The sequence below is a fragment of the Urocampus carinirostris genome, chromosome 18, assembly GCF_059441175.1.
Source record: "Urocampus carinirostris isolate Australia breed hairy pipefish chromosome 18, RoL_Ucar_1.0, whole genome shotgun sequence".
Taxonomy (NCBI): domain Eukaryota; kingdom Metazoa; phylum Chordata; class Actinopteri; order Syngnathiformes; family Syngnathidae; genus Urocampus; species Urocampus carinirostris.
The window spans coordinates 366,054-393,428 of NC_142366.1; the positions used below are offsets into that span (position 1 = coordinate 366,054).

The 27,375-nt window shown below is 38.8% G+C and overlaps 1 protein-coding gene and 2 pseudogenes across 1 annotated transcript; 1 reads left to right on the forward strand and 2 right to left on the reverse strand.

Annotated features, from left to right (window-relative positions):
• mrpl27 (mitochondrial ribosomal protein L27) lies at nt 1-27,122 on the reverse strand. Its single transcript, XM_088322098.1, has 4 exons — nt 26,903-27,122; nt 21,698-21,826; nt 940-1,007; nt 1-841 (listed from the first exon to the last, which is right to left on the reverse strand). Exons 1-4 carry the CDS (start codon nt 26,934-26,936, stop codon nt 635-637), a joined length of 438 nt encoding a protein of 145 aa, XP_088178224.1. The 5' UTR covers nt 26,937-27,122; the 3' UTR covers nt 1-634.
• On the reverse strand, nt 13,119-13,208 carry LOC148347956 (U2 spliceosomal RNA; annotated as a pseudogene).
• Nucleotides 16,242-17,702, forward strand: LOC148347957 (general transcription factor II-I repeat domain-containing protein 2-like; annotated as a pseudogene).
• Nucleotides 27,123-27,375: the final 253 nt, after the last annotated feature.

Here is a 27,375-nt window from a genome sequence, read left to right on the forward strand (position 1 = left end):
TGACTTTTGAGAGTCCTTTTTAATTGGGAAATATAGGAGATGAACATAAAGCACTCCAATGGAGGAAGAATAGGAACAAAAATTATAAACAACAATAGTGGTTTAGGTAAAGGCAAAGTCTTACTAAGTGTACGGCTGACAGCGTCCCCTGTGTTCGTTCCTTTTAAGATCGCAGAGTAATTAGCAACGGGTGTGATAATCAGCACTCCAGCTGATTATCACACTTAGGTTCGAACGATCCATTCAAAGATATTGGCTTTCATTCAATCAACAATATCAGAGTCAAACTTTCGCAAAGATGTTGGCAAATCTGATAGGCAGCATTCGGGTCAGACTTTCTTAGATTCCTAGCTAGCCTTCATCAAGGGTCGCCAGATTGCATCCGAACCTCACAAAGACACTAGAATCCTTTGAGGATTTTAACACACGAAACATTGAAATTGCATAACTTTATTTTTTTTAATGTAAGAAGGAAAATATTTAATAGGAAAATCTTTATTTTCATTTTTACACAAATGAAGACATAAAAGTCTTTGTGTGAGCCTAGTGGACGAATATATGACAAATTCGGTGTTGAGGCATTTAGGACAATATAGGTTTGTATCTGCACAAGATATTAACTTCCACTTCAGGTTTAAACCATGCCAACCAGTTTGAAGATGGGTTCTTGCTTGACTGGAATAACGTTTATAAAGGTTTTGTAAAGAAAATATCCCTTGGCTATCTTGCTAATGAGTTGGCTAGTTTCCAGGCTGCGGGGGTGGGGGATGTAAACTTCCTTGGTGAACCTTACGCAACCATCTTCATGAGCAAAAAGAGTGTGATTGGTTCCCATTCCAACCTTTAAAACACAAATGCATAGAAATCGAAGGGAAAAGTCTGTAATTAACAATATAACATACAGTTGGAAACAAAGAAAAAGGACAAAAGCACACTTACATGCGCTCCTGGGTAATATCTCATCATCCTCTGTGTTGCCAGGATGTTTCCAGCCCTGACAAAGTTTCCTTAAAAGGAGAAATATGTGTTGAAAAAAAAATCTGAATATAATCCATTTATTACGGCTAGTACATTCACACTGCAGTGTTTCCCATACCATTAAAAGTTTTTGGCAGTCCGCCAGGGTTTACTTAGTCCCGCCAGAGTCTCGTAAACATTGATAGAAAATATAATATTTCTAAATAAATATATGAAAGCGAAAGAAATCAAAAAACTTTAGAGTGGGGTGCGTTTTTATGAGATGTCTTTCAGAAGTTAAGAGTAAAGTATTTTCTCTATTAAGTACGTGTTGTTAGTATGTGTTTGGGATTTCTTTGAAGACGGCGGTGCTCACGGACACAGTGGCTCACTGCTCTACAGCTAATTTTCTATTAAATACTGTTCTCTTATATATTTTGCTTTCTTTTCTGGACACATGCTTAGCCTTAATAGCTGTAGTCGTGAGGAACTTATAAATTTGGGTTTGAGTCTAAATTACAACTTTCTGGGCACTTTTTATGCCACCTTTGATATGCTGCAAGAAATACAAAGGGTTGCGGGCTCTCCATGGGGACAACCCACTTACGAAGCGGCGGCAAAGGCGTAGGAATCGCAAACAAAAGGCGGGTGTAGCTCAGGCCATGGTGCTAAGCTAAGGGAGGTCCATCGGCAGGACCGCAAAACTGATTTTGGAAACGGCAGAGAAGGAACCGTCGATGATGGAATTGTGGTGAATATTTACGAATATTTCTTCACCGACCTTGCCTGCCAACATGGCCGAACGACGACATCTTGTGCCAATTTCCACAAAAGACCTCAGCTAAGTTAAAAGATACAGCACGAATGAAATTTGGTCTCTTGCTCCAAAAGCTTTACTTGTTGATGATCTTATCCGTGATCACAAACTTAACTTTATTGGTCTGTGTGAATCTTGGTTGAGACTGGATGAGTTTTTAGCGTTAAATGATGCTTCCCCCCTGATTAAGCCTACACAGCTGCTGATATGTACATCTGTTTGTTTTGTTTTTTTGCACTACTAACAGTTATCTAATACCTAGCCACTCCTTCGCACATCGTACTCCAGTGTCATTGTTACTGTATAGTGACTTGTTTACCTGACTGCCCCTTTTGCACATCTGGTTAGCTGCTCCTCTTGCACTCTTTGCACTACTGCATAATACTATACATAGCTATAATTATTTAGTATATAATTAGTACTTCAATACTCCAACTCAATACAACATTTGATTTATATCTGTACATTCAAGGAAACTGTGCGGGTCAGATGTATCGACATTTCGTTCTGTATACACGTGTACAAGAATGACAACTAGACAATTCCCGCGGCAATTGTAAGAGTTGTGATTGATCTGGAAGATGATCCCGGTATGTTTATATAACCCCGGCTGTTGTGAGTTAGCATAAAGTTTTTAGCTCAGAGAGATGTTTGTCATTTTTTTACTTGGTTCTGTGGGGGGACTCCGCCCCCCCCACACACCCCCGGTACTTGCAAGTTCATTTGAGATGGGCCTACAACCCTTAGCAACAAGGATATGCCTTGTGGAGGTCTAAAAAACACATTCTTGGTAAAATCATAGTAATAACACTTATTACACTTTAAAAACTGTTAAAATATACATGTTCAAATAGAATGGGCAGTTCCGTTTGAATTTGCCCATTCGGAATGCATTGAGCCCATGCAATTTGCTGAGTCGTTAGCATGTTAGCATTAGAATAATTTTTCAGCATGAAGAAGTTAGCATTTAGCCGTTAGCATTACTTTTTAGCACGTACCCGTTAGCATAACTCATCAACATGAGCCCATTAGCATAATTTGTAAATATAAAGTAGTTAAAATACTGTCATTACCAAAATTCTGTTGCATGAGGAAGTTAGCAAGTAGCCGTTAGCATCACTTTTTAGCATCTACCCATTAGCATACCTCATTAACATGGGGCCATCAGCATAATTTGTAAATATGAAGTCATTTAAATATTGCCATTTCAGAAATTTTTTAGCATTAAGAAGTTAGCATTTAGCCGTTAGCATCACTTTTTAGCATGTGCTCATTAGCATAACTCTTCAACATGAGTCCATTTGCATAATTTGTAAATATGAAGGCGTAACAATATTGCCATTACCAAAAATTTTTAGCATGAAAAAGTTAGCTTTTAGCCGTTAGCCTCACTTTTTAGCATGTACCCATTAGCATAACTCATCAACATGAAGCCATTAGCATAATTTGTAAATATGAAGTCGCTAAAATATAGCCATTACCAAAAAATTTTAACATGAAAGAGTTAGCATTTAGCTGATAGCATCACTTTTTAGCATGTACCCGTTAGCATAACTCATCAACATGTACCCAATTTCATAAATTGTAAATATGAATTTGTTAAAATATTTCCATTACCAAAACTTTTTAGCATAAAGAAGTTAGCATTTAGCCGTTAGCATCACGTTTTAGCATAACTCATTAACATGAATCCATTAGCATAATTTGTAAATATGAAGTTGTTACAATATAGCCATTCCCAAAATTTTTGGTCATGAAGAAGTTAGCATTGCCCACAGTGTTTACAGCTAGCTTGCGCTAATACTTGGGCTAGCATGAGTAAGCATAGCTTCAAACTCTCATCGTTAATACTTGGGCTGGCTATGCCAGCCGCGCACATAGCTGTTAACATCCTCTCGCTAGCAACCACTCTTTGGAATTCACCATTTACCCATGGTTAAAGGTAATGTGGGTCGGGCCCCCTCAAGCCACTCTGGACTGTCCCTGCTTAGTCCCTACTAACCTCTGAAAAAGCCCTCGTTTCCATGACTACCAATAGAATTGAATGGGCCCATGTATTCCGGATGGGAGATTTTCAAAACCCATTATTCCGGATGGGGACCCATTATTCCACGAGGGGCCCTGGAGACTCACATCGCTTATCCGTATTGTCGCAGGGAAGTCCTGATCGGGCCGGAATTTTTGGTATATGAATCGTTGGGCTACTCCAAAAGCGCTGGGAGGAGAAGCCCGTCAAAATTCGGCGGAAGAAGATAGATATAACTAGACAATTCCCGCGGCAATTGTAAGAGTTGTGATTGATCTGGCAGATGTTGGTAGAGAACCGGTAGCATTGAGTTGTTAGCATTATGAGTTGGTATAAAGATTTTAACTCAGAGAGATGTATTTTTAATTTTCAACTTGGTTATGTGGGGGGACTCCGCCCCCCCAGACCCCCCCGGTACTGGAAAGTTCATTTGAGATGGACCCACAACCGTTACCAACAAGGATATGCCTTGTGGAGGTCTAAAAAACACATTCATGGTAATAACGTAGTAATAACACTGTTAGCACGTTAGCCTCACTTTCTAGCATGTACCCATTAGCATAACTCATCAACAAGAGTCCATTAGCATAATTTGTAAATATGAAGTCGTTAAAATATAGCCATTTCCAAATTTTTTTACTATGAAGAAGTTAGCATTGCCGAGTGTTTACAGCGAGCTTGCGCTAATACTTGGGCTGGCACAGCCAGCCCAACTTGTCACCAACAGTGTTTACAGCTAGCTTGCGCTAATATTTGGGCTGGCTATGCCAGCCCAACACTTTGCTAGCGGCGCACATAGCTGTTAGCATCCTCTCGCTAGCATACACTCTTTGGAATTCACCATTTACCCATGTTAAAAGTAATGTGGGGTTGGGCCCCCTCAAGCCACCCTGGACAGTCCCTGCTTACTATGACTACCCTCTGGAAAAGGCCTCATTACCATGACTACCAATAGAAATGAATGGGCCCATGTATTAAAATATTTCCATTACCAAAATTTTTTAGAATGAGGAAGTTAGCATTTAGCCGTTAGCATCACTTTTTAGCATCCCCACATTAGCATAACTCATTAACATGAGCCGATTAGCATAACTTGTAAATCTGAAGTCGTTAAAATATTGCCATTTCAGATTTTTTTAGCATTAAGAAGTTAGTATTTTGCCGTTACCGTCACTTTTTAGCATGTCTTAATTAGCATAACTCATCAACATGAGTCCATTTGCATAATTTGTAAATATGAAGTAACAATATTGCCATTACCAAAATTTTTTAGCATGAAAAAGTTAGCATTTAGCCGTTAGCAGCACTTTTTAGCATGTACCCATTAGCATAACTCATCAACATGAAACCATTAGCATAATTTGTAAATATGAAGTTGTTAAAATATAGCCATTACCAAAATTTTTTAACATGAAGGAGTTAGCATTTAGCCGATTGCATCACTTTTTAGCATGTATCCGTTAGCATTACTCATCAACATGTACCCCTTACCATAGATTGTAAATATGAAGTCGTTAAAATATTTCCATTACCAAAAATGTTTTGCATAAATAAGTTAGCATTTAGCTGTTAGCATCCCTTATTAGTATGTACCCATTAGCATAACTCATTATTAATGAATCCATTAGCATAATTTGTAAATATGAAGTTGTTACAATATAGCCATTCCCAAAATTTTGGGGCATGAAGAAGTTAGCATTGCCGACGGTGTTTACAGCTAACTTGCGCTAATACTTGGGCTGGCGTAGCCATTGCCGTCAGTGTTACAGCTAGCTTGCGCAAATACTAGCGGCGCACATAGCTGTTAGCATCCTCTCGCTAGCATACATTCTTTGGAATTCACCATTTACCCATGGTTAACGGTAATGTGGGTCGGGCCCCCTCAAGCCACCCTGCACAGTCCCTGATTACTATGACTACCCTCAGGAAAGCCCTGGTTGTCATGGCTACCCATTGATTTGTATGGGCCCATGTATTTCGGATGGGAGATTCTCAAAACCCATTATTCCGGATGGGGACTTTTTTTTGGTCTCGTATCGTAACGCTTATCCATATTGTCGCACAAGAGTCCTGGTCGGGCCGTAATTTTTGGTATATGGATCGTTGGACTACTCCAAAAGCTCTGGGAGGAGTTCCCCAAGGAATTTTGGCGGAAGAAGATAGATATAATAATGAAATGAAATGATCTGCATTTTATATAGCGCTTTTCAAGTCAATGACTTCCCAAAGCGCTTTACAATGTGCTCCACATTTCCCAATAACGGCCTTGCAGCCATCTAAGGCGCTAACCTGCTTATTGGGGGTATTAAGGGTTCAGTGTCTTACCCAAGGACACTTCGACATGTAACACGGGCGAGCCAGGATTCGAACTGGGATCCCTTGATCCCAAGACAAGCCCTCTACCTCCTGAGCCGCCCCATAATAATATCTTGGCAATGTAGTTGTGCCTTGCTGAAGCAATCACAACTAATAATAAAAAGATCTCATTGCCCTGTGCTTACAGCACTTGGCAATGCAGTTGTGCCTTGCTGAAGCAATCACAACTAATAATAAAAATATCTCATTGCCCTGTGCTTACAGCACTTGGCAATGTAGGTGTGCCTTGCTGAAGCAATCACAACTAATAATAAAAAGATCTCGGGGGATTATAATCGCAGGTGCTGTAAGAACAGGGCAATGTAGTTGTGCCTTGCTGCAGCAATCACAACTAATAATTTTAATAAGAACTCGGGGGATTATAATAGTTGCCCTGTGCTTACAGCACTTGGCAATGTAGTTGTGCCTTGCTGAAGCAATCACAACTAATAATTTAAATAAGATCTCGGGGGATTATAATAGTTGTGCCTGCTTCACAACTACATTGCCCTGTCCTTACAGCACTTGGCAATGTAGTTGTGCCTTGCTGAAGCAATCACAACTAATAAAGTATATCTGAATCTGATTATGTGAGTTGTCATGTAGCCCGCTCTTTGAAGACGGGTGGCGGTGTTGCGCACTTTTCTGAAAAGTACGTTAATTTAGTCCCCGTGCCTCTTAATAATTATAAGGCCTTTGAGGCTCTTGTCATGTTGTCCTCTTTCATGTCAATTTTTGTAGTAACCATTTATTGCACCCCAGGACCATAATCGGTTTTCTTAGATGACTTGTCGGAGCTCTTGTCTAACCTAGTAACCTGTGCAGACAAAATAATTTTTATGGAGGACTTTAACATTCACATTAATTCTTCACTCAGTTTGCTTACTGTTGCGTTTCGGTCTCTGATTGACATATTTGGTTTTAATCAACTTAGTGATTTGCCAACTCGTAAAGATGTAAACACACTGGACTTGGTTCTGACTCAGAGTTTCAACCTCAAATGTGACGGTTTTACCATGTGCTAATGTTATTTCTGATCATTATTTAGTGACAGGTGCTGGCTAAATGTTGTTATTAAAGAAACTAAAGGATTTAGCGGCCGCAATATTTGCACTTGTACAGTTTCTGAGCTCTCTGATCTTCTTCCAGGGGTAGTTGTTTCTTTTCCTTTAAATAAAGGCTCTATTAATTCACTCTTTAATGATTTTAATCCTAGTCTGGCTAGTGTCCTGGATTCCGTGGCAGCAATACGCCTTAAATCACGACCTAAGACGCACGCCTTGGTTTACTGATATAACTAGATCGCTTAAACAAGAATGCAGGAAAATGACGCACTACCAAGCTTAAGGTTTTCTGTCAAACCTGGTGTGACAGCTTGTCTAAGTATAAAGCAACCCTAGCCTCTGAAAAGTCAGCTTATTTGCTTATTTTTCGAAGGTGATTGTGGCACAAAAGAATAAGCCCAAAACCCTCTTCGATACTAGCATCGCTAACGAGGTAAAACATTATTTCAGATAGTTCTACCCATTCAGCCCATGACTTTATTTATCCATCTATCCATCTAACCTGGTCATATCCTTTGAGAGGGGTGACCGAAAGCAAGACAAACACATAGAAAAATAAAGAAAATTTAAAAAAAAAAGGGAAAAAGTAGCAAAAACACACCAAAAATTTTGGACCGTGGCCAACCCAAATGCCCAAATACGTTAAGCTCCTCGGCACACAAGTTGGTCATGCTTTCGTCCCTCCACATGGCTTTATGGTCTTCTTTAATAAGATTCAACACATACAGGAAGAGATTTCTAAAGACCATGTAAATATGCAACATGTCAAAGGTCTGAAAATTATAGCTGAGCGACATGGTTGCTGTCCAGGGATTTTTTTTATGATTTAATGATCTATCACTTCATAATCTTACACACGTGGTGAGTACGTCCAAACCGACTACTTGCCTGTTTGACCCGCTTCCGGGTTTGCTGATTAAAGGTCTTTTTGGAGTCATTGGACCTTCAGTTTTAAATATTATAAACATATCACTCTCCTCAGGTGTTCTTCCAGCGGCTTTTAAGTCCGCTGTTATAAAACCTATACTTAAAATGCCCAACTTTGATCCAGAGAGATTGTGTAATTACAGACCAGTGTCAAACCTACCATTTCTTTCTAAAGTACTTGAAAACGTTGTGGCACAGCAGCTGAATGATTTTATATCTGAAAAAAATCTTTATGAATCTATCCAATCAGGATCCAAGGCTAATCACTCTACTGAGACAGCCCTGATTAAGGTAACCAATGATCTTCTACTGGCAATGGACTCCGGCGCTTCATCACTCTTGCTGCTGCTGAACCTTAGTGCTGCCTTTGACACTGTGGAGCATAATATCTTACTAGACTGGTTGGAAAACTGGATTGGTCTCTCAGGAACTGTCCTCATATGGTTCAGATCCTACCTCTTAGATAGGACGCATTGTGTTAAATATGGCGAAATGACATCCGGAGCCTTCGCTCTGAAAATGCTGGTCTACCAGTGATCACAAGAGCTGAGAAGAGAGCCGCAGGTTTGAGAGCTTTCTCCATTCGTGCCCTGGTGTTGTGGAATGCTCTGAGGTTGTTGAGTTTTTCCTTGCCCTCATGTAGGTTTTACATCAGGGGATGGTGTAATAATAGTCTGTGGTTTGCAATAATATGTGGTCTTTGCAGCCCTTTGAGACTATTTGTGATTAAGGGCTGTACAAATTAACATGACTCGAATTGTTACCAATGTTGAAATGAGTTTAAAGAGCCTTTATATTTGTTTTTGCCATCACACCTTTCTACTTCTATCTTGCTTTTACCATTGGAATGCATTACAAGGCTGTAGAGGAGAGGGCAGTGATTTCAGGCTTGTACTTGCGGTTTTCTTTTATGCTGGGATAAAAATGAAGAAAGTAAGAAAGGGACTGTTTCAAATATAGCCCAAACAGCAACCCAAACCCCCTAAAAAATGAAAGTCACATACTTGCACACGCAACACAAGCATTTTGACAGAGGCTACAATGATGTTTTTTAGCTAGAATATGGTGCCAGCAAGTAGAATATTTTCAAATTATCGACACCATTTTTAAGCTATCTCATTTTTTTTTTTAAATTATTGCCATTGTGTGCTCGCCAGCACCCTTTTATCTCCTCACTCGATTTTGGTTAATTGGTTAAAAGCGTGTTTTTGTCTCTCTTGCTGCTTTAATTAGTTCACTGAGCAGAGGGGGGAGACAGCGGCACAGGACAAGCTAGGACAGGAACAGGTTAAGAGAGCAGAGACATTGCAATACAAAAGACAAAAAAATGAAATTATACAATTATGTCAAAAGATAACAATTTGACTAATTTTAATGGCCCTAAAGCAGAGTGCATTGTTCATCACTGACAGCAGAACCCAAATCAGCCCTTCACAGCTTGGGCACTTATTCCTAAATGCCAATAATAAGTACTCATTAATTTTTTCATTTAGTTTTACACATTTTAATTTATATTTTCTGTGCTGCTTCAGTCTACATAGGTAAAATTTAAATTGTAAATAGTTAAAAGCTATGTGTGTATGTTTTTTATAGCATTGAGGAGTTAATATTTATTTTTTTTATTTTTTTGGACAGTTTTTCAGGGATTCTGTGTAGCTTCACTTTTAAAGTTGCTCAGTATAAAACATTCAAAGTTTAAATGATTTAAAAGTTCACTGTAAAGTGAACGAAATAAAGGCTCATACAATACAGTAGTATAATTATGTTTTCTGTAGAGTAAATTGCTTTAAATTACCTTTATTTAATTCAGGATCTAATCAGTTGGTTACAGATTCGGCCAGCAGGAAGTGCTAACGGTTTTCCACCAAAATTAATTCGACATAGCCTCATATTGTCTCTAGAATATATCATTAAGGAAGCATCACTCTTAACATGTTTTACTTTTAGCTTTAATTTAAAGATTTTTGAGTTCATTGATATGCAGGGATCAGAATGGAGATTTTCATTTTTAGCTGAAATAGCCAGGGTCCAGGGGCCGCAGGCCCCAGCTAGGTCCAGGGCGGAGCCCGTGGGGGGCAAAGCCCCCCTGAAGTCAACAGCATTTATCTTATTTGCTATGTGAAAATTGCACTAGAATGAATTAAATCCAACAAAACAGAAACCATGTATTATATATATATATATGTATATATATATATATATATATATATATATATATATATATATAAATTAAAAAAAGAATAATATATTGACATTAAAAGCATTTGTAATATTGAACATGATCATGATGATACAAAATAATTTATTTTAATCATGTTTATAACAAATTTTAAATTTTGTTTATCCTGTTCTAAATATTGTATAAACACAAAAGATAAAATCATTTCATAAATAAATAGATTTATAGATACCTCAGATTGGGATTTTCTGTCACACAGGGGAACCAGTGGTTGACTGCTGCTAGTATTTGAAGTGGAAGGATTTGAAACGGCCAATAATGTTGACCCGGTGGTGTTACTGTTAGTTTCACTGCCGATTTTAAATGCGGATCCGAGTGCATAATTTGATCGCCGGCAAGCTATTTTTGCTTTGTGCTTGTTCATTTTAGCATGATCGATCAGTGCCACACAACCTCGCGTACCATAATTGATCAGATCGACACAGTATAGACACTTTGCTTTCCCTGGAACATCACACTTTGCGATGAACTGGCTCAAAGTTTCTGTAACTTCCTCGATCTTTGCGCCGATTTTAACATTTACTGTGACAGTCTTCTCCAGCCATGACCACTTAAATTTATTCTTGATTCCTTTATCAATCTCGGAGACAAAAGCCTCGTCTTCTTTTCTTAGTATTTTCATATTTACTTTTTCAAACACTCATTTCACCGTTTGAAAAGACCGGAAGGAGCGCCATGTTTGAGAAAGCCAATGCTCTGAACAAAAGCTCCGCTGATTGGTTATCAGCGAACCTATCGACCAATGGTCTAAATGCTAACTTGGGGTGATGAAACAGTCACGTACCATACCTCACCCCCCCAAAATATTTTGTCATCGAATTTAGACGATTTACGGGAATGACCTTTGGGGTTCAAAAACAGCGGAAATCCGCGGATCCGCGGAAAATTCTGATCCCTGGATATGGATAATAATTGCTCAGTCCAGGAGGAAAATAGGAGAGACACACAAATAAATAATGCACGTGTTTGATTCCAACCGCCATGTTAATTTCCATGACAAAGAAAATTTGATCAAACGAAGTAATAAAAAAAAAAAAAAAACTTTGTTGACAAGAGTAACTTTCATTTCTAATTTACAAAGGAGAAGAAGGATGTTGAGTAAAGATGGCAACGTTGTAATTTCTTAGAACATATCTGTCAAACTCAGGCCCGTAGGCCAAATTTGGCCAGCAGTGTGATTATAATTGGCCCGCGAGATCATATCAAATATGCATTAAGGCTGGACTGCGGTGTATATACAGCGCTGCAAATACTACAAATCCCAATATACTTTTCTAGTATTTTGGCACGCAATAAAACCCGGCAAGTGCTCCTTACTTCAGCTCACAGTCATACATCGCATTGGACCAATTAACAATTTTACCCTCGACAAAACTGGCCAAATAAAAGATACACAACAGGGCCTTCCAAGACACGTGGGAAGCAAATTATTTGTTTACGACTATAAAGGTCAAACCTGTTTGTCTTGTGTGCGGAGCTGGCGTGGCTGTATGTAAAGTAGGCTTAAACGTATTTGTTCAAAGGTGTGTATTTCTAATCAGTGTGCCCTTTTTGACATCTCCTAGTTTTCCTGTCTTTGTTTAAAAGTGTACTGTTCTGGGGGGATGGTACATTCTCTTTGTCTCAGTGCTTTGTCTCCACACTTGTGAGTTCAATAAAACAGCGCAGTGGGGGAAGGTTTTCAGAAGGGGTGCAGCCAGCAAGACGAAAGGACCCTTTTCCAAATGCAGTTATCTAGAAAACTCAAAAAGTCTTTGCCTAAATTTCCTTCTCCGATTAGTCAATATTTTTTAGCTCTCCCACACGTAAGTGGTCGCTCTAGACCAGACATATTTTTGGTGCTGAAACCCGGGAATCACATCTTGGGCGGACGGCCATCGCAGAACAAAAGACGCCTCAGAAAGCTGATGTCGGCGCTTCCATTTGAAGAAGCGGGCCTCCGAATTCTTACTTCGGTCGCCCGCCTGGAGACGATTTCCTAACGGACCAGGCGAAAGTAGAGGCATCAGGTTTTTGTACTTAAAATTGCTTCGCACCACCATTTTTAACATTAAAATTGATGAATAAAATAAGATTACGAATATGACGTTAAAGAAGGAAAAAGGTGAGCAGGATCAGTGCGCACAAGAGTCAGGGACTCGACCGTTCTCGCAGTACGGTAAAAATAAACTGGACCGCGTTAAATCCAAGGAGTCATATGAAAGAAAACAATTGGGCCATGACTCATTTAGAAAAAAGGGTTTCTCGGAGCGGATAACGCGGTAGTGTAAATTAAACGTTCTCACGGTACGTATAAAACCGGACTCCGTTCGTTGGAGTAGAATTGAAAGACAAAGGATCCCCTCACAAAATCATATGACTAAATGATGACTCGTGAATTGGCTCCTAATATTTGTTTGTTTTCTTTTATGATGGTTAAACAAAATCAATAAAATGAAATTGAGCTCATAATTTTAATAAGTAAAAAAAATGAAGTGATAAAATGTGTGGATGCGCTGCAGCGATCGTGTGATCAGTGTGTAAGAAATGATAAACTCGTGGTTGAATGTGATTGTGAACGATTGTGTATGGGGTTTTTAAGGGTTATTGATCTATCTTCGTTATTCATTATCCATTATCCGTTATCGGTCAGTTCATAATACGCTACAAAGCCTAGGAGCCGGGACACTTACTCTCAGCCAAAAGGCCAAGCTAAGGTCCTAGTCCTAAAGCCATGCTGCGATCATTGCGAATGCACCGTTCCCGGAGGTACTGCAATACCGGGCCGATGCGTGGAGTGGACAGAGCAAGCTCATATTCCATCTCCGAAATGCAAAAATCAAAGATGGTGACTTCATAGAAAGTACACAAAAGGGCCAAGCTTGTATGTCTTATTTGTTGTTGCGTGGTGTGTCCATGTTACCTATCTATCACCCTTTTTTCCCCGTCCTTTGTTGTGTTTGCGTGGCGCACTCGTTCAAGAAACGGCTCAAACAAATTGTGCTTTTAAACGTCAAAAACGCTTTCAGAATAGCCGATATTGTTTAAAAAGGGTGTTTAAGAAGAATTGATAGAACACGTGATAAGGAGTCGAAAAAGGGAGCTCTCTACCTCACTTGGCAGCGAAGTGACTACCCAAAAGGCTTTGCGAATTGTCAATATCAACAAACATGCCTGGAAAGGAACCGCACAAATGTAAGCAGTTTTCCACAACCACGCATGTATTGAAATATACGAAACGAAATATATTGAGATATCCTAGTTAGATGTAAATACAATAGAAAATCATGAACATTGCAAAATCGCTACTTACGAAGTGCACAAATCTACCAAGGGAGCTGCCAAAGAAAAATCTTCATGCTACAAACGGTAAAGTAGGATAACTGTGCAGAAAATCACGGTTCAGCCCATCCCTGTTTTTATCTTAAACGAGTGCTTTTACATCTTCATGGCCAGTCGCTAAAGCAGCATTGTCACAATAACGTTCTAGATATATGCGCTTGTTTACTGCACACAATTTCGGGTGTCGTGTTTTATTAACAATATGATTCTTTCATGTGAGATCAGAATGCTTTAGTTTTCATCATGCATCATGAGTAATGTCTCCGAATTTTACGTGGAAATACAGTTGAAACAAATTACTATCACATAGTCCACTGCCTTCTCTGTAAACACATATTAAGTAAACTAATTACCTTCTCAAAATGTTGACCAAATGTGGAGACAATTCTAAAGCATATGTGATGCTGGCCAATAAAAGGTTCTTACAGCCATAAGAATAACATGTCAATTTTATGTATCTATTCACTATCAAATAATTATCCAGAACACATCCTATAATTTCCTGTCTCACATCAACTTGTTGAGCATCCTATACACAGTTGTTTTTGTACAATACACCAGCATTAAGTAATTCTTGTTTTTTCCACCCAACCTAAAGGCCACTGTAGAACGTCCCGTGGAAGAGCTGGTCACCATCACAGCTACCACACCACCGGGCACGTCGTCGGCATCTTCCAATCCGGCGCCAAACCCCAAATCACCCAGAAAATAAAGGATGCACGATACACTCCTTGACTTTTTGAAAGAGGAGTCTGCCGGTGTGAAGAAAAGGCTCAAGGAAACTGTGGCCAAAACTGAGCGGTTCCCGTCCTTTTTGGGAAGCTCGTGGACAAATTTCCAAAACAGTGACATCTCTGCAATGTTTCCCTTTGTTTTATAAAAGGAAAATATTTTATTTTATTAAGAACTCAATGAAGTTCCAGTTTGTGTTTTCCAGCTTTATGGAAGTATTGGTATATTTGTGTTACAATTTGTGACACATTATTTATTTTAATTATGTATTTCGGCCCAATGTGAGTTTGTTTTTCTGAAAGTAAACTATTATTTAAGCTGGAGTGATTTGTAGTTGTTTTCTGTCCAACAGTCACATAGTTCACACACAGTATCTCACATCATTATGAAATAAACCACCAAGGTGTTACTCAAAATAAATATGTTTAATGAATAGTAATGCAGAAAAGCACAGGATGCAAATGTGGGTCTGACTTCCAGAGCCTAAAACATGGCTTTTGAGCAATTTATCCCATATTAACTGTGGACAATTCTGTGTACGGTGGACCTGGGAACCCTGAAGACCCGTGACACCGCACGGTAGGACAGACTGTGGGCCAGCAAGTACACGTAGATCAGGACCTCCAGCCATGGCCCTGTTCCCTCTTTAGCAGCTCCTGCAGGGCCCACATGACCTTCTTGTTTAACCTTAAGTCCTGAATGAGTTCTGACTCCACATCGAGTCATAAGCACAGGATGGGAACATTCCTGTCCAACCTGTCCACGCTTATGGGACGGCCACTCTGGAACACAATAGATAACATAAACAATTTAGACATAAATGTGGGCATAGAAAATAAAAAGACAGTTTTTACTGCGACGTAAGCATCATGAAAAAATGTTGAAATGACCTTTTTTATATCCAATGACAACTCTTTTGAATTAAATTCCTTATGAACTAAGGTTTTTGGGTCATACAGCTGACAAGCTTATGGGTCAGGTGGACTGTTCTTGTTTGTTTACTTTTCATCATGTCACACATTAAAGACCCCTACTATATGTCATAAAATGGCATTAAGATACTAATAAGTAGATTGCCATTTATGTCTACACAAACATAGGGTATTATGTGAACGTGAGTTGTATGTTAACACTTACTGTATTTGACCGAACGGGTCATTTTTTTAATGAGTGTACATACCTTGTAAAGATGAATCAGCGCTACATAGCGCCGAAGCTGTCTTCAGTACAGCACATTTCTCCTCCGTTGATTGAAGACACGGAAAAGATGATGAGCTTTCAGGCAATCGGTGATAACACAGCTGTAGCGGGCATTTTCAACGTTGCACGAACTCTCCAACTGCCACACCACAGGTTGAGACTCGAGTTGTTTACATGTGACCTAGACCAATACGTCACTGAGGTCTACAGCCAATTCGTATTACGGCCATCTACTGGACTGGGGTGGAACCTTGCAAGTGTCGTCCAATTTCCTAGGGGACAATCTCCACTTTGCATTTGCACCCCACTCACCAAGGGCACTTGCCTATGGAGGGACCTCACTGGAGGGTTCTCAGGGCCAAGTGAGAGTACATGATCTCGAGACAAGACCCTTGTGAGTTTAATAAAACACAGCGCAGTGGAGGACAGTTTTCAGAAGGGGTGCGGCCAGCAAGATGAAAGGACCCTTCTCCAAAGGCAGCTGTCTAGAAAACTCAAAAAGTCCTTGCGCCTGAATTTCCTTCTACGATTAGTCAATACTTTTTGGCTCTCCCACACGTAAGTGGTCGCTTTAGACCCGACACTGTAATAAAAGAGTATAACATGAGAAGACACTATGAAACGAAACATTATGAAAGGTACAAGGACCTGGACCTAAAGCAGAAGCTGCAGAAGGTGGAGATGAAAAGAAGTCTGGTTTGCAGACCTTGTTCAAGAAAGCAAAATACAAAAGTGAAACTGCTGTAAAGGCCATACTAATTGAGGCAGCAGCGATCACAATGAGGGAGAGTTTGTCAAAAAGTGCATGGCCAAAGTTTGCGACAACGTATGCCTAGATAAGAAACAATAATTTTTAAATGTGAGCCTGAGCAGAAATACAATAGCTGAGCGTGTGTGTGAGCTTTCTACTTATCTACATGAACAACTAATGAAAAAGGGCAAAGATTGTATCACATACTCCCTTGCTGTGAATGAGAGCAGCGACACGTCTATTACTGCCCAGCTTTCAATCTTCATCCGTGGATTAGACTCGAGCCTGTGCGTTACAGAGGAACTTTTAGGATTAAAATCAATGCATGGAATGACCACAGGAAAATATATCTTTGAAGAAGTATCCAATTGTATAACTGAAATGAGCCTGGGACTGACGACAGATGGTGCGCCCGCAATGTGCGGTCAAAAGAGTGGATTGGTCGGCAGGATTCAGGAGAACATGCAGGTAAGCTTACAGTTTATCACTATCATTTATCAGGAAGCGCTCTGTGGCAAAGCTCTGCAAATGGAACATGTTATGAGCTCTATAAAAGGAGTAGTCAACTTCCTAAGAGTCAATGGTTTGAATCACCGGCAGTCTTTTCTGGAGAAGTTGGATTCAGAATACATAGATGTGCCTTATCACACAGAGGTGGATGGCTAAGCAGAGGGAAAGTACTGAACAGATGTTTTGAGCTGCGTGAAGAAATCTGTCAGTTTATGGAGAAAAAAGGGAAGGACACAACAGAGATGAAAAGTTTCTGTGTGAGTTAGCATTTCTCTCTGACATGAGCCATCTCAATGTGCTTAAGCTGCAGCTTCAGGGATTCAGCCACGTCATCACAGACATGTACGCAGCTGTGAAAGCCTTTAAAACTAAGTTGCGTCTGTGGAAGACTCAAGAATTTCTCCTGCCATGCTGCTTAGCAGTTTGCTGAAAAAAATCAACGCGCTCAGCGCAGAGTTTTGCCGGCAATTTAAGGGATTTGAAGCTCAGAAAGGGAGATTTGAACTGCTCAGTAACCCGTTTGGGATTGATGTGAAAAGCGCACCAACCAGCCTCTGAATGGAGCTAGTTGAACTCCAATGCTCAAATCAAAATATGACTCTGTTGGTTCTGCACAGTTTCCATGTTTTCTACCTGACACAATGCCTCAAATATGCACCCAGGCTGCTCAGATGCTCTCAATGTTCGGCAGCACATATCTATGTAAGCAACTGTTCTCTGTGATGAAGGTGAACAAAACACCTCACAGAAGTCGACTCACTGATGAGCACCTTCACTCCGTCCTGAAGCTGAGCCCAAGCTGAGGCGTCTTGTATGGCATGAAAGAGCCGCAGGAAAAAGACTAAAAAAAATAGGTGCCTCCACCTTTTATAGCGTGACTTGAGCTTAAGCAAGTGTTTGGACAGGGAGGGGAGGAAGGCGAATCTTGCCCATTTCCACCCCTGCTCCCCATCAGTGCGGGCCTTCGGAGTAGAACTTTGAAAAACTCACAATTCGGTTGGCAATAGTTACCTTTCTGCTCGGCACGCCTGTCAGTAAATTTCTCAAACTAAACATTTTATGACAAGGGATCCTCTACATTGGCCTATCAGGATGTGAAAGAACAGTCAAAGATTCTTTTTATAATGGAAAGCTTGTCAATCTGTTCCTGTAATTTAATCAACTGATAGGAGAAATGGTCTTGTAGGGGCAGTTTGTGGCCTCTGAGTTAATAGATGGAATGCGAGTGTGTGTGTAGGGGGCAAAGTTTCAGTCGTAGTTTTTTTTTTTAAATAGCCAGAGAATATACAGTATATTTTTTTACCATAATGTCGGTACTACAAGTTGCAGTATTTTTTATTAGTTTGGCCAGGGCCACGACTTATTACTCGAGTGAGACTTATATTAGAAATTATTAACACAGTATTACCAGGTATACAATTTCACATGCTATTTTCACACTAAACTGTTAGAGGGCGCTATAGGCCTATGATGATCAATTTAATTTAGGCGTGTCGTGACGACAAATGTCCCCCAACGTAAAATTTTCCCCTACTGACAATATATGACTGTAACAAATAACAACAGATCTACAAACAAAAACAGAATTACAGCTGAATAAATAATATTTATTGTCATTATACAAAAGTACAATGAAATTAGACGGCTTTGGATTTAGGGAGTGGCTGGCTAGTTACACGCTACCTAAGGCTGCAACTAACTTTTTTTTTAATTAGAGATGAATTGGTTGATTATTCTTTCAATTAATCTATGAATAGGATTTTTTTTAAAAAAAACACTTTTTTCATTTCCTCCCTTATTCAAATATTGGAGTTTTGAACTGATAATGATAAAATGCACGGATCAAGAGAATAGTCCGTAATATAAAACAATAAAAAAATTCAAGTATTTGTCAAAACACTTAACAATAAACAAAACTACATACAAATGAATGCTATATACCTGCAATTATTTAAGATACTATTTTCCTACCACCTTATCCAATGATCATATTACGTTGAGACTTATCATACAAAACCGAAAGAAAGAGCAATACATTAAATTTTAGGTGTCGCAAAAAAAATTATCCACCAAAAAGTATCCAAAAATATGAACCCACTTTTCAAACTTTTATCAACAAATTGGTTAAACATGTCCTCATTATTTCTCTGTTTGTTACCTCCAGTCTTGATTACTGTAATGTAATACTCTCCAGTCTCCCAATGTCCAAAATCAAGAGCCTGCAGCTAGCACAAAATACTGCAGCAAGGCTTTTAACTAAGGCAAGAAAGTTCAATCACATTACCCCGATTTAAGCGAACTTGCATTAGCTCCTGTTAGCTTAAGATGTGATTTTAAGGTTCCGATGGTATTATACAAAATCATGCATGGGCTTGCTCCCTCATATCTTTCAGAATTAATTCCCCCCAATGTTCCGATCCGGAGCCTTTGCTCTGAAAATGCTGGTCTACTAGTGATCCCAAGAGCCAAGAGATTGGCAGGTTCAAGAGCGTTCTCCATTAGGACACCGGTGCTTTGGAATGCTCTACCCTCTGAGATTATATAGCTTATAAATGACCTAAATCATGTTGACAATATCTATGTATTATTTGTCATTGCAACATCTATTGCAGCCTGGTCATGCTGGAATGGGGATTAGTGTGCGGTCCGTTCTCAAGGTTTCTTCACTTTCCCCATGTTGAGGTTGTTGAGTTTTCCCTTGCCCTCGTGTACGTTTTAGATCAGGGGATGGTCTAATAATAGTCTGTGGTTTTCAATCATCTGTGGTCTGTGCATCCCTTTGAGACTCCATGTGATTAAGGGCTATACAAATAAACATGACTTGACTTGTTACATTACTTATTCTAGTAATTTATTTTCGGATTGGTTTTATCTGTGTTTCTCTAGCACTTTCTGTTCCCTTAAAAATGGCTAGCTTTGTGCTTGACTGTTTCATGTCAATTTTGTTGGTAATTATGCAATGTTCAATAAGAAGGATTTTATACAATGTAAGATACATTTGCTAAAACGTTCTCAAGGCGACCTCTACCAGATCAAAGTGGTACAATAACACTAAAACTTCATAGAGATCCAATGCACTTATTTGCATTAATTTAACGTGCGTACTGGTTTATAAATCGCACAACACAACAAATTGATGAGGTAAGTAGTTGTCAATGCTTAAAATAATAGATTTTAATCAATATTATCGATTCAATGTTGCAGCCCTATAACGCTACCGTCGATCTGCAAGGTCTCTGTGTCGTCAAGTCAAGTCATGTTTATTTGTACAGCCCTGAATCACATAGTCTCAAAGGGCTGCACAGACCACAGATTATTGCAAGCCACAGACTATTGTTACACCATCCCCTGATCTGAAACCTACACGAGGGCAAGGAAAAACTCAACAACCTCAACATGAGGAAAATGAAGAAATCTTGAGAAGGGACCGCACATGAGGTAGTCCCCCTTCCAGGATGACCAGGCTGCAATGGGTGTTGCAATAACAAATAATACACAGATATTGTCAACATTAAATGTAGGTTATTCATATGCTATAAATATATTTTTGTATATATTTCATATTTCCAGGGTTAGGGTTAGAGTTATATTTCCTGTTCATTTTATCTTACTATGTGTTCATGTTCAGTTCCAGTCTATACTTCATTATAATCCTGGAAAATCCAAGTCAGTTTTTTGTTTTGTTTTTCATTTTAAACTGTTTATACATTATTTTTAAACAGTTATATTGCCAGATATTTAAAATTTGGGTTGTTCTGAAGAAAAGGACCAGAAGTAATCACTTATAATATGATTTTTAAGTCCTTCATGGAGAAAATGATAAAAAAGGCCTGTATGACACTCTGTCAATAAAGGGTTAATCATGTATTTATTTTTTGGGTGCAATTTATTATTCCGGAGCGATTTATAGTCCAAAAAATACGGTTATTGATTTCGTGCATAATGTTAAATTAGGATTGGTAATATATAATAATATAATAATAATATAATATATAATAATATAATAGTCTAGTCCCCCTGGCCATTAGACTGTTAAATGGTCAAGCTAACATATAGTTAACTTAAATCTAAACGGCTGCTAATCTGACTTTTGCACTACTGGCAGTTTTTTTTATAGCTTGCCACTCCTTGCACATTGCTCTCTGCACTATTGTAATTACAGCGTTATTGTTACAGTGTTAATGTTACTGTGTACCTGACTTGTTAACCTGACTGCCCATATTGCACATCTGGTTAGCTACTCTTCTTGCACTATCGGCACTATGGTAAAATACTACACGTAGCCAAAATACAATACAACATTATTTATATCTGTACATTCAAGGAAACTGTGGGGGTCAGATGCATCGACATTTCGTTCTGTATACACGTGTACTAGAATGACAATAAAGTAGATCTGAATCTGAATCTGAATCTGAATCTGATATCGGTTGATGCAAAAATACAATCTGAACTGTCATTCCTTCATGCCCTTGGACCGCCCTAGACTGTACACCAACCAGGATCTTATGAAAATCTAAGGTAACACTGGGACTTACGAAAATCTAATGTAACACTGGGACTTCAGAATGAAAAAAAAACTTGTTATCACAGTGAAACACTTTGTCGACAAAACATTGCTGTTTTTTTACAACATGCAAGGAATCTCATAAAACTAATGTATTTTTCCCATTGTTCCTCGAGGAATTTTATGAATATCAATTATTAGGTCAAAGTAAACTAGACAAAAATTAACCAACTACAATTGAAAGGTTTTTAAAACATCCCATGAATTATTTTAATTGTAATTGAGTGTTACCCTCATGCTTCTTGAGGCCGTATCTTTTCCCAGGGCTCTTTCCTCCATGATTCTTGCTGCTACCACCAGCCTTCTTGGATGCTAACCGAAGAGATGACAATACAGAAACCTGACCGGGGTCCAAAAGTCCTGAAATCATATAAGAAACTTGTAAGCAACCACATTGCAAATTTTAAAAGTCCGTGGTAGAAAAGCGTGTGTGTGGTAAAAGGCAAAAATGTATTTGAGTTGTTTTATGGAAGCACGTTTAAGTGGAAACTAATAAAGACTAATAAGACTAATTCGTCAATCAAGCGTGTGTTTGTGAATGAGAGAGAGAGCATTTAAAGGAGCTACAGTGGAAGGCAGAGTGATTAACTTTTACCATAACGTTAGTTAATCTATCTGGTTATAAAACAGGAGTTCCCATACTTTTAAATTCACGAGCTTCGTTGAAATTTCAATTTACTCTTTATTTTAAGTAATTTAAGTCATGTTGGTAGTATTGACATTTTTATTTATTTATTGTTAAAAAATAAATCAGGGATGTCTTTAAGTTTTTACGTACCTTTATACTAAAGCTGCAAAGCCTACTTTTAATTTCTGCAATGTTCTATTTGAATTTATAACAAATTTTTTTTGTTTCTTTTTGCAATTTAAAAAGTCTTACGGCATTTTTTTAAGCTTTTACAAAAAAAAATAATATCGGCTCCAAATATCTGAACTTCATTCTTTCATTTAACTGAAATAAAACGTTTTTCTCTCTCTCACACACACACACACACACACACACACACACGCACGCACACGCACACGATTGCTGCTCTGTGGAGCAAAGTACTTTTTTCAGATGAAAGCAAATTTTGCGTGTCCTTTGGAAATCAAGGGGCCAAACTCTGAAGGAAGACTGGGGAGAAACGAATGCCAAAAGGCCTCAAGTCTAGTGTCAAGTACCCACTGTCAGTGATGGGACACGTAGTCAGCTACTGGTATTGGTGCACTGGGTTTTGGTTTTATCAAGAGAATAGTCAATGCAGATTGCTATCGGGATATTTGGAGCACTTCATGCTTCCATCTGCTGAAAAGCTTTATGGAGATGAAGATTTTATATTTCAGCACAAGGCACCTGCTCACATTACAAAAACCACTGATAAATGGTTTACTGACCATGGTGTTGTTGTGCTCAATTGGCCTGCCAGCTCTCCTGACCTGAACCATAAAATCTGAGGGATAACGTGCAAAGGAAGTTGAGAGACACCAGACCAAACACTGTGGATTAGCTTAAGGCTGCTGTCAAAACAACCTGGGACTCAGCAGTCCCACAGGCTGATTGCCTCCATGCCATACCGCATTGAAGCAGTCATTTCTGCAAAAAGATTCCTGACAAAATATTGAGTGTATGACTGAAGAGAATTATTTGAAATTCTTCTTTCCTCAATATTTTTGCCAAAATTGTCAGTATTAAATCAAAGAGCCTGAATTACTTAATTTGTGTGTTATTAATTTAAAATAAATGAAAGTCAAATGTTTATTAGTACATTACAAAAAATAACTATCATAATATGCTATTTTTTTTAAAACGACCTGTATAAGGCGCTACAGTAGAGGCTGGGGTTACCGTACGTTATGCAACCATTACATCGTGCTTCGCTAAAGGGAACATCAACAAAACAGATAGGTCAGTCAAACATTATGAATAGATTAAAAAACAACTTTCTGACAACTCCATTCACTCCCAAAATGAATAAACGGGTGTTATATGATTTTCTCCGAGGTAAAGCATTAGGATTTGCATGGCATATCTTTAACATATTTTAACTACCTTTAAACAGCAGCAAGGTACAACATTTTACTTTTCCTCCATTTAGTAAACACATACAGTCGTATGCAAAAGTTTGAGCACCCCAGATAATTTTCAAGATTTTCCTTGATAAATCATTGGTTGTTCGGATCAGCAATTTCAGTGACATATATCATATAGCAAACACAGTGATATCTGACAAGTGATGTGACGTTCATAGGATTTACAGAAAGTGTGCAATAATTACTTGAACAAAAGTAAGCAGGTGCATAAATTGGGCGCCCTTGTTGTTTTATTGATTTGAATACCTTTAGCACTAATTATTGAAACACAAAATTTGTTTGGTAAGCTCTTTGACCCTAGACCTACATACACAGGTGAAGCCAATCTTGAGAATGGGTATTTAAGGCGGCCAGTTGCAAGTTGTTCTTCTCTTTGCATCTTCTCTGTAGACTGGCAACATGGGAGCCTCAGAACAACAATCAAATGACCTGAAAACAAAGATTGTTCAACATCATGGTTTAGGGGAAGGATACAAAAAGCTAGCTCAGAGATTTCAGCTACCAGTTTCCACTGTGAGGAACATAGTAGGAAATGGTAGACCAGAGGCACAGTTCTAGTTAAGGCCCGGAGTGGCAGGCCAGGAAAAATCTCAGATAAGCAGAGGTGAAGGCTGGTGAGAACAGTCAAACACAACCCAGAGACCAGCTCCAAAGACCTACAACATGATCTTGTTGCAGATGGTGTCACCGCGCATCGTTCAACTATTCAGCGCACTTTGTACAAGGAGATGCTGTATGGGAGAGTAATGCGACAGAAGCCTTTACTGCGCAGAGGCCACAAACAGAGTCGCTTGAGGTATGCTAAAGCACATTTGGACGAGCCAGCTTCATTTTGGAATAAGGTGCTGTGGACTGTGCATCCATCCATCCATCCATTATCTGCACCGCTTATCCTCAGTAGGGTCGCTTGGGTACTGCAGCCCATCCCAGCAATCATCGGGCAGTGGGCAGGGGACACCCTGAACTGGTTGCCGGCCAATCGCAGGGCACACAGGGACAGACAACTCGCTCGCTCATTCACACCAAGGGACAATTTGGACCGGCCAATTCACCGGAAATGCATGTTTTTGGAATGTGGAAGGGAAAACGGAGTGCCCGGAGGAAACCCACGCAAGCACAGGGAGAACATACAAACTCCGCAGAGGAAGTGCGGTAGCTGTGGACTGATGAAACTAAAATTGAGTTGTTTGGACATAAGAAGGGCGGTACGCCTGGCGGAAGAAGAACACAGCATTCCAAGATAAACAAACACTTGCTACGCACAATAAAATTTGGTGGTGGTTCCATCATGCTGTGGGGCTGTGTAGCCAGAGCAGGTACTGGAAATCTTGTTAAAGTTGAAGGTCGCATGGATTCAGTATCAGCAGATTCTTGCGAACTATGTTCTAGATTTAGTGACAAAGCTGAAGTTGCGCTGGGTCTGGATAGTTCAACAAGACAACAACCCATTGCTCAAATTATACTAAGGCATTCATGCAGAGGAACAAGTACCATGTTCTGGAACGGCCATCTCAGTCCCCAGACCTGAATATTATTGAAAATCCGTGGTGTGAATTAATGCCTGTGTCCATGCTCGGAAACCATCAAACCTGACTGAAAGAGCAATGGTCAAAAATACCTTCAACCAAAATAATTTCATTTCACTTCTCAGATATCACTGTGTTTGGCTACCATTTGATATATTTAACTGAAATTGCTCATCCGAACAACCAATGATGAAGGAAAATCTTGAAAATTATCAGGGGTGCCCAAACTTTTGCATACGACTGTTAAAACAGTCTGATACTCTTACGTTAAATTAAACTTTAGTGCAAAAATAATATAGTCACACACGTGATAGGGCAAAGCAGTAAAAACAGGCCCCGCACACTACTTCTACCAGGGAAAATCAAGTTGGCGGCTGCTTACACTACTTGCAAAAACTGTTGCGACTCAATATTGATCCATATATAAGGCGCACTGTATTGTAAGGTGCATGGTAAGCTTTTGAAAAACAAAAACAAAATGAAGACTTTTCTGGTGCTCTTTATAGTGCAGAAATTACAGTACTAGTACAGAGTATTTTTTTTCTTCATTTCATTTTAAGTAATTTAGGGTCATCCAACACTGCTCAGTTTGTGGTAAGCAAAAAAACTTACTACGCTATGCCCAGTATTTATTTACTCATGTATTTCTGATAGAGTACACACACACTCGCGCACATACATACAAAAAAATAAGGATTGGGTATGTAATAGAATGGTGAGATATACCATACTCTCACCGTAATACACCGGAGCCTCCTGACTCCACCGCTGTAACGCAAGCGACACAAGCCGAGTGAAAGAGTACCAGGGCTGGGGGCAAGAGTGGTGCTAGGTATCAAATGGACTGAACCATAGAAAACAGACAAGTATTTCAGATGCTGTGTTGTTTACATTTTTGTTTTGGTTTCCTGTTTTTATTTTTTTCATCATATTTGAGGATAGTGTCTGTAACTTCAAAATATTGTACTGCTGACACGATCTTCAGGCTGAAATAATCATTTTGGGGGTTGGGTTGACTTTAAAACTGTATTGATAGCAGTTATTTTCTAGCTCTCACCATTTTCATCGTAGAATAAAAGACAACCGCCAGGAAACGCGGGAAATCACTCCCCCCCTCTGTCTCCCGCCAGTGTAATGCACTCCATGGCCGGAACACAGAGGGCAAGCGTAAAATAAAAGCAGATAGGAGCAGTGGAAAGAATATATAAATACTTAATGAACTGAGTTGGGCATTGTTAACACATACCTAATAGATAAAATATTTTATTAAAACTTTTTAAGGACAACTTAAACCACGAACCCCACCTTTAGCCTATCCTGTCCGTTTTTCTAGTATTTCTGCAGTTGTATTTTAGTAACATTTCCATAGCAGAATTTAGTCTGTTTGTGTTTGTAGTATTACTCTAATTATATTTTTGTAGTATTTTTATAGCATTACTGTACTTTTCTTTTAGTTTTTTTGTAATATTAATATATATTATTTCTTTCTATAGTATTGTGGTATTACAGTGCCTGTATTTTTGAAATATATCTGTTGTAGTAATTCTGTAGAAGGATCTTTGTAGTATTTCTGTTATAATATTTATGCACCAGTACTTTCATATTATAGCTTTACCGTATGGAGTTTTGTATTATTTCTGTTTATGTATTATTAAAGTATTTCCATACTTATGTTTTTGAAGTATTCCTTTAGTATTTCATAATATTACTGTAGTTGTAAAATTTACGTTGTAATAATTCTGTACTAATACTTTTGTATGATAGTATTATTATAGTAGTATTTTTGTAATATTTCTAGAGTATCATTACATCATCGTTACTGAATAGCAAAACATACCCGTTTTGTGCACGCTGCGTAGATGGTATAGCATAGTGTAGGTTAAGTAATTTTAGGCTCCTTTTCTTCAACAGGAACTCGCAAGGCCTATTAGGGGGGATAAAACTGGAATTCTAAAAATGTTTCTTAAAAAATAAAAAGTGCAGTGGGGAATTTTGTTTGCGACCTCTGGCTAGCTTCTCTCCTTCTTCTAATTTTTCTTCTTCTTATTCTTCTTCTTCTACTACTTCTTCTTCTGCTGCTGCTACTTTTTTAATGCTTTATTGAACAAACGCAGAAACATTTTCATACATTCTCCCACTGTGTTACGTAAATAGTACTGTACATTCAACCTGCACAACACATCGAAATACCAATTTTAAAAAAGGATAAAAATAAAAATAAGAAACAGTAAAATAAAACATACCAGGGGAGGAAACGGATTGTTACATAAAAATGCCAAAATGTTTGCAAATATTATTTGTATTAATGGA